Source organism: Pezoporus wallicus, unplaced genomic scaffold (assembly GCF_028554395.1).
Source record: "Pezoporus wallicus isolate ANWC-B61680 ecotype Strahan unplaced genomic scaffold, APGP_CSIRO_Pwel_v1 contig_5935, whole genome shotgun sequence".
Lineage (NCBI taxonomy): Eukaryota > Metazoa > Chordata > Aves > Psittaciformes > Psittacidae > Pezoporus > Pezoporus wallicus.
Window position 1 is genome coordinate 522,948 of NW_026637215.1, and position 10,376 is coordinate 533,323.

General features: G+C 42.8%; 1 protein-coding gene across 1 annotated transcript in view; it reads left to right on the plus strand.

Annotated features, from left to right (window-relative positions):
* The window catches only part of NUP210 (nucleoporin 210), a 66,935-nt gene extending 56,964 nt beyond the window's left edge, over positions 1–9,971 (plus strand). Inside the window, exons 31-40 of the mRNA XM_057404182.1 lie at positions 58–233; positions 1,951–2,168; positions 2,679–2,815; positions 3,564–3,687; positions 4,586–4,732; positions 6,590–6,840; positions 7,397–7,616; positions 8,181–8,276; positions 8,423–8,506; positions 9,508–9,971. Of these exons, the coding sequence (XP_057260165.1) occupies positions 58–233; positions 1,951–2,168; positions 2,679–2,815; positions 3,564–3,687; positions 4,586–4,732; positions 6,590–6,840; positions 7,397–7,616; positions 8,181–8,276; positions 8,423–8,506; positions 9,508–9,608 (1,554 nt within the window). The 3' untranslated portion in view covers positions 9,609–9,971. The remainder of the gene's footprint in view (positions 1–57; positions 234–1,950; positions 2,169–2,678; positions 2,816–3,563; positions 3,688–4,585; positions 4,733–6,589; positions 6,841–7,396; positions 7,617–8,180; positions 8,277–8,422; positions 8,507–9,507) is intronic.
* Positions 9,972–10,376: the final 405 nt, after the last annotated feature.

Sequence of the window (10,376 nt, forward strand, 5' to 3'; positions counted from 1 at the left end):
ATAGAGGCATCAAAAAAAGCGTTATTAATGTGCTTTTCACTGCTGATGTTTTTACAGGTCTGCCCCATCTCATACCTACGAATCTCCATGAGTCGTGTTCTGCACACACAGAACAAAGAGGCATTGCTGGCTCTTCCCCTGGGTGTGACGCTGACCTTCACAGTCCATTTTCATGACAACTCTGGAGACACTTTCCATTCACATAACTCCGTGCTCAACTTTGCAACAAACAGGTAGGTGTCTGTCTTGGGTATTCATTACAGAGAGCAAAAAAGGCCAAACACTCATAGCCCAGCCACAGCAAGGAACAAGGATTGTTCCAAAGACATCAAGTGAAGATACAGCTTGGACTGGGATTAGCAAAGGGGTTTCATCTCTGTGGTCTTCAGAGACATTGTAGCAGAAAGAAGAGTTCCAGTTAGCAGTGGATGTTCTCCGGTAAGCGGGAAGTTGCCCAGATAAGCATGATCCCCCATGGGATGTGCTGAGGGACAATCTGCTGCAAGCGACTCTGAATCATCACATGGCATCCATATAAACAATTGATCTTATCAGCATCTCCGTTCTCTCTCCTCCCTGAACTTTGTTACCCTGCTTCACTCATGTAAGGTGGTGAAGGTTCTGCATCAGCCTTCTGTGGTCATTAGTAATCCCTCACTGATTCCATCACTACCAATGGAATGTAGCTTGTTTTCTGCAGAGCACCTTGCAGTTAGAACATAGCGATCATGATTAAAAGCAGGGGAGTGAAAATGGATTGAATGAAAGATTTTCTCTTCTCTCACCTAAATGATCTGCAGACATTTCTATATAGACCTCTATAGAGGTCCCTGATTGCTGCCCTAGCTTCCAATAGGCATAACAGAGCTGCTTCAGCACAGGGCTAGCTAGGAGCCCTCAAGAGAGATGTGCTGCTGTTTGACCCAGCTTTGGTCTGTCAGACCTGCACCCCTCTGCGGTGCTGCTGATGCCAGGCTCTGTGCTGGGTGCGCTTCCCAGTGCTCCATGTGGCAATGTGTTTGGGAATGCCAGAACTGGCAGGCACATGTGGTTTAGCTTTTTTAAATATGGCTGGAGAGATGCACATTGGTTTCAAATTTCTTTACTTCTCCACGCCCTGAGAAAAGAGACAGATCACCTCATGCTAAACCTCTGCAGTTCTCCACATTAGGAGGTAGTTCTCATACATAATTTTGACCTCAGTATTTCCTCAGCATAATCATAGAATTAGAGAATGGTTTGGGTTGGAAAGGACCTCAAGATCATCCAGTTCCAACTCCCCTGCCATAGGCAGGGACACCTCACACTAAACCATGTCACCCAAGGCTGTGCCCAGCCTGGCCTTGAACACTGCCAGGGATGGAGCATTCACAACTTCCCTGGGCAACCCATTCCAGTGCCTCACCACCCTAACGGTAAAGAACTTCTTCCTTATATCTAACCTGAACTTCCCCTATTTTAGTTTGAACCCATCACCCCGTGTCCTATCACTACACTCCCTGATGCATCCTAAATGATCCTGTTTTCCCAAGTTAATTTGCAGTGAGTGCAGCGATGGTATTTTGGTACACGCTACATGATTGGAGCTTAAACATCCCTGACTGCAGTATGGTTTGAGCAAGTGCCTAGAATGAGTGAGCACTGAAATTTGCTAGTGGCATCTGAAATATTTTAATGTTTTCCTCAATTTATCAGACTTTAATGAAGATAACCAAGGGCAGGATGGATGTGGTTCTGGGCAACCTGAACTAGGTGAAAATGTCCCTGCTTATTGCAGGGGACAGTGATGAGCTTTGAAGGTCCCTTCCAACCCCAACTATTCTGTGATTCTGAGATTGCTGGAAACAAGAAGTCAGCTACCTAAGGAGAGTTAAACACCCACTATTTGTTGTAGAGATAATAAAATTAGCAAACTTGCCTCAATGTAAAAGCATTGCTTTTTATTTGTAGAGATGACTTTGTCCAGTTTGGGAAAGGAGCCACAAACAACACCTTTGTAATCCGGACTGTAAATGTTGGCTTGACCTTGCTGAAAGTCTGGGATGCAGAACAGAGTGGAATTGCAGACTACATCCCACTTCCTGTGCAACATGCCATTTTTCCTGAGCTCACGGATGTGGTGGTAGGCGATGTGCTCTGTTTGAGCACCTCCCTGCTGAACCAAGAAGGTAAATGGTGCTGCACTGCTGTGGTTTTGCAGCTTTGTAATTTGACATCAGCGTGACTCGTTCTCGTTCTCAGGAAAATGAAATGCATAATTTATGATGTTTGTTCAGAATCAAATGTCACTGTTCTTGTTAATGATAAAAATAGGCTTGATCAACTCCTCTAACTTTAATTGTACCGTGCAGTATGTTGCTTGTATTGAATTTGTGCGTATCAGACTCCAGACATTTCCATGCAGTTTGCTTGAAAGGCTTGTTTTCATGGGAATCATGCAGAGTTAGGACTGTCTAATTTCACTTGCTGTGTTTGACTCAGGCAAAGTAACAGGCTTTGTCAACATAACTGTGAGTCAGTCTGGTGCTGGGCTGCCAGCCTCCCACCACAGGAGACTCTAGAGCCTGGTATCTGTGTACCCCTGCTGCTGTGTGGTGGGGACGCCCATGGGCTCATGTGCGCTGCAGTTATAGGTGACCTTTGGTGAACAGTGTGTGTGTGTGTGTGTGTGTTGCCAGGCCCGCCGGGCACATGGAGCTCCTCACTAAGCAACGTGCTTCAGGTCGACCCCAAGACTGGTGCAGCCATGGCGAGGGAGGCCGGTGTTGTCACCATCTACTACGAGATCCCTGGATCCCTGAAAACCTACAGAGAGGTGAGGCCCTGCACACCCTGCGGCACTGCTACGGCTGGTTTGCTCCGGGGGACCCTCACCAAAAATGCATTCTGTGGTTTTAGTTTTTGTTAGTTAGCAATATTTAGAAACCTATTTTTGAACGGGGAAAGTACTAGAAATGCAAATGGAAAGTATTTGGTATGTATCCAAACACGTCATGGGATTTTTCAGTCGATGTTGAGGAGGAAAGTCTAGCGTAATAGTTTCTATTCTTAGTCTGTGCTGGTCTGACGTTGCACACTTTGATTCCTTTGCTTGGCTAAGTTGTTTCAGATGCTGAGCAGTTTGTGAGTGTGGCTGTTTTTGTGAATGAAGTTTCACTGCAGGATGAGATGCCAGCAAGACCTTCCGAAGTGCTGTGGAGCGTTACTGTGCGTCACTGAGCAGAACTACTCAGTTGTGTTACTTTGCCTACCTGTGGCGCAGTCCTGCTGTTGACACAATTCAGGCTATCAGCTCCTATAAGCACTAGACGTGCCTTTGAAATTAAATTTGGACCTAGAGCTTTATGTGTCTTAACTTCTGGGGGCTGGATAAAAAGGTTTTACTATGTTTAACTGCCAGCAAAGGCAGCTTTTGCAATCAGAGAAAGGTGACCTCTTGGAGTGTTCTCTTCTGTTCCCCATTCAGGGGCGTGTGTCTTTCACAGCCAGCTTGATCTGATTTTGCCTTAATTCTTATTTGTTAATCCAGTTTTTGGTGGCAGTGTACTTCATCCTTTTTTCAGGTATTGATTAACATACCTCAGAGGACTACAGCAATGCATGTAAGTGGAGTCAAAGCAAGCTTACAGGGAGTTGCAGCCTCCAAAGTAGTCGTTTTAGTTGGAGAAAGAAATACAAACTTGAGAGGTATGATGGAAAAAGAAATCTGCAGTTATTTGTATGTGGGTTTATATTTGTGATGGGTGGTTGGGGGTGTGTTGGGGGGGGTGTGTTTGGTTTTAAGGGTTTGTGAAATGTGTTGCAAGATCTCTGTGAACCTCTAGTGCCTTTCCAGAATCTAGCGGAATCTTAGGGCCACGTTACAGAACTGGGAGGCTGTTCAGGGGCGCTGTTAAGATTTCACTGATAAAATTGGTAGATAATAGAAGAGTCATTTTTGATCTTATCAAAAAACAGTTAGTAAGCAATCAGATGGTAAGTTGCTGATAATTCCAGTTGCCTTCTTGAAGTTACTTTTTCTTCCTTAGCATGCTTAAAGTAGTGACCATCCTTCAGTGTTCTACAGAAATTATCAGCAATTAGGATCAATGTAAGGATTAAGCATCATGTCATGTCCTCTATTTAATAAACTGGTCGAGTTCCTTCTAGTTTTTAGCTTAACTTTGTACTTGTCCGCATAGTATTTTATTGTGCCTTATGTAAACCATTAGCCTACCAAAATCCCATCTTGCCAGAAACTAGAAAATGAATCAAGATTCCCAGGTTCATGTAAGTTATTCAGCAGCCACATCTGATCTGAAAATCCTCTCTAGTTCAGTCCCTCCTGTGAATAAATTATTCCAGTCAGAAAAATCCCACAGCATATAAAATTGCTGTTTCTTTGGGACCACATCTGCAACAGGGCAGATCTCCGTGATTTCCAGCTATTTTAACATCATCATAAACTTGTGAAGCTACTTCAGAAGGTGGCAGAATAACCTGGTATTTCAAGCCATGGTTTTGCTTTTAATGAATTAAAAATGAATTAGTTATAATTTTATTTTCTAAGTAATTAATTAGAGATTAAATTATTTTCCCCCCTTAGGGGAGTGCTCGCCTGCTCAGATCGAAGCCATTTCTGAATTACAACCACAGTCCATTATCAGCTGCCATCTGGGTTTTAGCAACGGTGTGTTTGACTTCCCAGCACGGGATATTTTTCTAGCAGAACCTGGATTTGATGCAGTTTCAGGTAAGATGAGACAAGATTCCGTGCTCCAGGCAGACACTTGGAATTCTGGTATGGTTTAGTCCGAACTTCTTTGACCCAGCAGATTTCTTCTTGAAGCCTCTGAGCATTGCTGTGCAGGACCTCAGGCTGCAGTGAGGAGTTAACGTGTACTCTCCTTGGTCAGCTCTATCTGACTAAACCATTCACTTGTTTTCAGAGAGCTGGGAACCAGTGGAAGCCCATTTCATGTGTTTCTCAGGATTGTAGTAGTAAGCCAGGAAGAAACTCAGAAACATTGTTTTCCTGGGGGAGGGGGGAAACACTGCAAATTTAGATCCTAATTTTGCACGTTGTTGCTCCTGTATTTAGAGACAGTCCAATCACAGAAGCATGGAATGGTTAGGGTTGGAAAGGACCTTAAGGTGGGACCTTGAGAGGAAAGTGAGGGTATTGCAGAATGCTGAACTGTACAAAAACTAGATTGCCTTGTGTCTAACAATTTAGAAAGGGATAGCAAGCCCCATATTTGTGAAACTATGGAAATAAATCACTTCCTCCTTGAGCTGGTACAAATGAGCACTAAGGTGACAGATACTCCAAAATTAGGTATCTGTAGCTGTAAACATCTTGTGGCTCTTTGAGGTATGTTCTTGCCACACATCAGTGCCTTTGCCATTAGTACAGTGGAAGTTAAGGCTAGGGATAAGAGAAGCAATCATGAGTTTTAATGTCTCTGTACCAAGGATCTTTAGTTTTCACCAAATTATGCTCTGCAGTTAACTATTCTTTCTGTTTGAAACTGGCCTTTTAAAAGCCCTGCCACTGTAGTTACTGCTGTGGAACTAACCTCAGTGATTTAAGTGAGGGGGATAGTGTAAATGTGAAAATCTGGTGAAAGTAATACATTTTCAACCCTTTGTGTTCAAATAATACAAAGAATTTGTATAGGAATTCTTTGTATGCTTTCAAACTGTTCTGCACAACCCAAGTGCTGTAATGTCTTATGAAAGGCAAAATTCCTGTGTTATCCCCAAAGCAGCCTGAACTGGGACTTAAGAGGAAGGGGCAGTGACCAGGTACTGTGGAAAGGTAAATAAAATTGTGGAAGTCTAAGCCATGTGTTAGTATTTCAGAACTATAACATGATTTAAAAAGAACCAGAGCACCATGGACTGATAGAAATGACATGAATTACCTGGTGAATTAACCCCTGTACCCCCTGTGTAAAACACTGGTCTACCTTGCATAATAATGCCTGCCTCTGTGCTGCACCTCGTGAGCTGCTTGTTACTTATGCTTTGTATCTTCCTACTGGGGATTTCTTTTATTCTCTTTATTGTTAATAATAGACAGATCCTGTAAGAGACAAGAACCATGGTGAATACCTAACCTTTAAAGAAGCTTTTCTAAACAATAACCCATGTGCCCACAGAAAGGGTGATGGTAACTGACTAAAATTTTAATAACATCAGGAGAAGAGAGTATGAAATAGGATGTGAAATTTTGTTTTCAGTAAAGCTTTTCCATCAACCTTAGCATAAATGTTCCATTCAGAGTGGAACTGAGTCTCAGTGGCATATTACAATAAAACGTGACTGGAAACTGCCATTTCCATGCTTTTATCAGGATGTTTAGTTTGGGACAAAAAGTACCCCCAGTTGGTTTAGTGCTTGGGTTGATGCTTAGCCCAGTAGACACACTGTCCTGTTCGCCTGTGTGCTCCTGATCTTGCTGTTTGTTGAATTTTGCCACCTTTTTTAGCTCTTCTCTGAAGATTTTTAGCTCTCTAAAGACATCTTTAGAGAAATCTCACCCTGCATGAAAGAAAAATCAAAAAAGATGAGCAATTAACAGTCAAAAGTGCTTTTGTTTCTCTAGGACATTACACCTGTTCCATCACAATGCACAGGCTCACTGACAAGCAGCTGAAGCAGCTCAGCATGAGTAGAACTGCTCTCAGAGTTACAGCTTCGATCCAAAGCAGCCACTTCTCTGGGGAGCAGATCAGTACTGAGGTGCCATTCAATCCCGGCTTTTATGCTGACCAAACGGAAATGCTTTTAAGCAATCGTTACACGAGCTCCGATGTGAAAATATTTGGTGCCACCGAAATTCTTGATACCCTGGAGGTGAGTGCATTGCTGGAAAGTATCACATCACAGCTGCAAGCATTTTATTCTGTTACATGCAGCTTTCTAGCCAAAGACACTCTGTGCCACCTTTACCATGTCAAGATTGTTCCTGAGATGATTTGGAAATACTCATCTTGGAATGTGTTCCTCTTCAGTTTTCATTTTTGTTTTGGGGTAGTAGAAACGTGTCAGGCTTTCCTGTGTGCTATCCAGGATGTGGGGGGAAGCAGAAAGTCTGCCTAATCCCCAGCATCTAGGGTAGGTTCTTGCCCACATACTTGTTTGACTGCCCCTGGCTCAGTAAGGGCTGCTTTGATTTCTGCCTGTGTGGGGTTAGCCTGGGCCCGCAGAAAGGGCAGTTAGCAGGACAGCCATAACAATAAACAGGGGTTTAGTGCTGCAGGTATCACTGTGAAGTTGCAACCAAGACTCCTGAGGCCGAGCTGCTCTGTGTTTCTGGGGAGTAACAGATTTCTGATGTGTGGCCTGGAAGATGGGCATGTGCTGGGCTTTCTCAAGCAGTCTACTTCAGGTTGGCTTTTTTCCTTGGCAGGTGAAATCTGGATCACCAAGAGTGAAGGCATTTGAGAAGGAGAAATCCTATGGGCTGCCTAGTTATGTAGTCTACACTGTTAGTCTGTCTGACCCAAGAGTTTCAAGCCAGGGATCCTTATCAACCACTCTTACTGTCTCTAGTCCTGTGACTGACCAGTCTATCACCATCCCAGTGACAGTGATTTACTTGACTGACAGAACCAGTGCACCAGTGAAACGTAAGTTTATCTCTAAACCCTTAACTTCCAGTAATGCTCATGAGGTTACAAAATTTGGCATGTGAAAACCTGACCTGGCAGCTAACATTCTGATGGACATGTAGGCTGCTCACCGAGACCAGAGGACTTGAATACAATTCCTTATTATGACTGAAGCTGAACATATTTCCCTCTTGGGTCAGCCCAAAATATTCTGTTCGAGTTGGTGTCAGTATCCAGTGCTGAAGTGTCTGAAAGCATTTTTGGCTTTTGGTCTGCTTCTGTTTATGCTCAAGCATGCCTTGTTAATTTGAAAATCAGTCATCACTTTGGGGCTGGGAAAGTGAAGAACATACTTCAGACATTGTATATCTTCAACTGTTATTAGCAAATTTTTCAAAGACAGCATTGGAAATAGTCACTAGAATCAAAGTTGTATTACCTGATTTGATTACACTTATTTGCTGTAGATAAAACCCTTTTTTTGTCTATCTCAGTTTGAGTTAAGAGCTCTCAGCTCTCTTAAAGCAGATTGAAGGGGCATTCTTCTAACTCAGTATTGTCTCCTCTTAATCAATTCTGCAGATGGAGCCAGCCTGTTCCAGCACTTTCTTGATTCTTACCAAGTAATGTTCTTCACGCTTTTTGCACTACTAGCAGGGACAGCTGTTATGATTATAGGTAAGAAACCTAAAGATTGCCAGGTGTTTTTTCTGTAACTTCTTACAGTGCATTAGCTGTAAGATACAGAACAATAATTGCCATGCAAAATGATTTTGTTGGTTTGGCTTTTTGTTTGATTTTGGGCTTTTTACCATGTCTTCCAGTCTATCATGCAGTTTTCTCACCCAAAGAAGAGCACAGTCATCCAGCATTTACCCCAAGGACCACTCCTCAACACACCTATAATAGTAAGCAGCTGTTACCCAGTTCTAACTGAATGAATTGATTACTTTGGCTGTTCTGCTGGGATTGAACACAGGGAAGTATGACTGTGAGAGACTCTGTACTGAATTATATTACAAGCAGCACTGTGCCAGTTCCTATGACATTTGTTGCTTCTGCTCCACTCCCCATCCTCCCCTTTACCCACTGCTAATTGTTGTGAAACACTCAGCCAACTTCAGCCACACTGGAAATAGGGAATGGGTTGAAAGTGTAGGAATTCCTGCAAATCACTGGATGGGTAGAGGAGAGATATCCACAGTTCTGCTCCTACTGAACTGTGGCACGCGCTGCATCGCTGGTGCTGTCAGCGTGCTGGAAGGTACTGTGAACTGGGGCTGCTGTAAGAGACTGGGAAGGGCAAGGGCAGGGGGCAAAGGACACAGGGCTATGGAAGAGTTAGTTGTGTTGCTCGGGGAACAGTTTGTTCTTTCACTACTTCTGATCTTGCAGTCATGTTTTAGCTGTGGTTTTGGTATCATTTATTCCCTATTTTACCTATGTGCAGCGTTGCAGAATCAAACTCTTTCAGAAATATGCAAAACCCACCCATTCACTTGGCAGGCCTGTGATAGACAGTGGCCATTAAAACAAAATGCACACTATTACAGCTGCATCCAAGTTGTGGTGAGCTGCAGTCCTGCTTATGAATACACGTACCTGACACTCCAGATAAAATAAGGCAAATTCAGGGTTATTTGCCAAGGTGAAATGTGTTGTGCCCCCCCCCCCCCCCCCAATGTAATTAATTCTTGAATTAAAATCCTTACTAGGGAGCACTACAAAATTGTGATACATAGAAGATATCTTTTTAACAGGCCATAAGGTAAAGGGGTTGTTTCACTTTGAACAGATCGTTAGAGTCACTTGCCAGGTGTTGCAGCAGATGATGACAGCAGTTATTTGTTTCTTACTTCCACCACTCCTGAGTCTGACTGGGTTTGTTCTCCTTTTCCCTGGGTTTTAGGTTTCTCCGCATCACCTGTGCTTCCCTTCAGTCCTCAGTCCTCAAGCAGGAAAACAAGCCCATCTTCCACGCTCTGGAGCACAGGCTATGGTTCCCGTTAGGGGCAGCAGGACTCATCCTTGTGCGCTAGGGCTGGAAAAGCAGAAAAATACAAAAATGAGTGCCTTTAACAATTGTGACTGTCAGAACTTTCACAGTTTTGCTGTAATTCATCTCTGGAATTGGAACTGGCTTCTTTTTTATTTTTTAATATGTATTTAGAGCTTTTTGAATTTTTTGCCTTATTTTTTTTTTTGTCAGTGTTCACTTCTTTGGAATTTCCTTTACCTGCTGTTTTACACTTAGATGACAAGGCTGGCTGGACAGAAGCCGAGTTTATGCTGAGCTTTCTTGCACTCTTCAAGCAACTGGAGGTTATGTCTAAGTGATAGAGGTAAAAAATGTTGTGGGTTTTTTGTTTTTTTTTTTGTAAAAAATTTTGATGAACTTTTTTTAAAAAGGGAAATAGAAAAATAGGTCAAATATGAGCCAAAACTATGAAGAGATTGTATATTTCAAAGAACTATTTTTTATTTTGAGTTCTAAAGACTCAGGAATGTACTGCACTGATAAGTGTTCTCACATTCAGCCTTACAATGCCATTCATCACCATAATGTGCTGGTTTAACATTAGGAATGCTGGAACAACTGTGAATAATTTGGAGCTGTTTCTACAACAACGAAAACCAAGAAAACCAAAACTCTCTTAGTGCAGCTTCCTTCGAGTACAATTGCAGTATTCCTGTCTTGTTACTGTAAGCACTTTTTTTGGACTGGAATGTGAAAGCATGTGCAAGCATGTGCCTTTGAAGTGGACCTTTCTTCTGGTT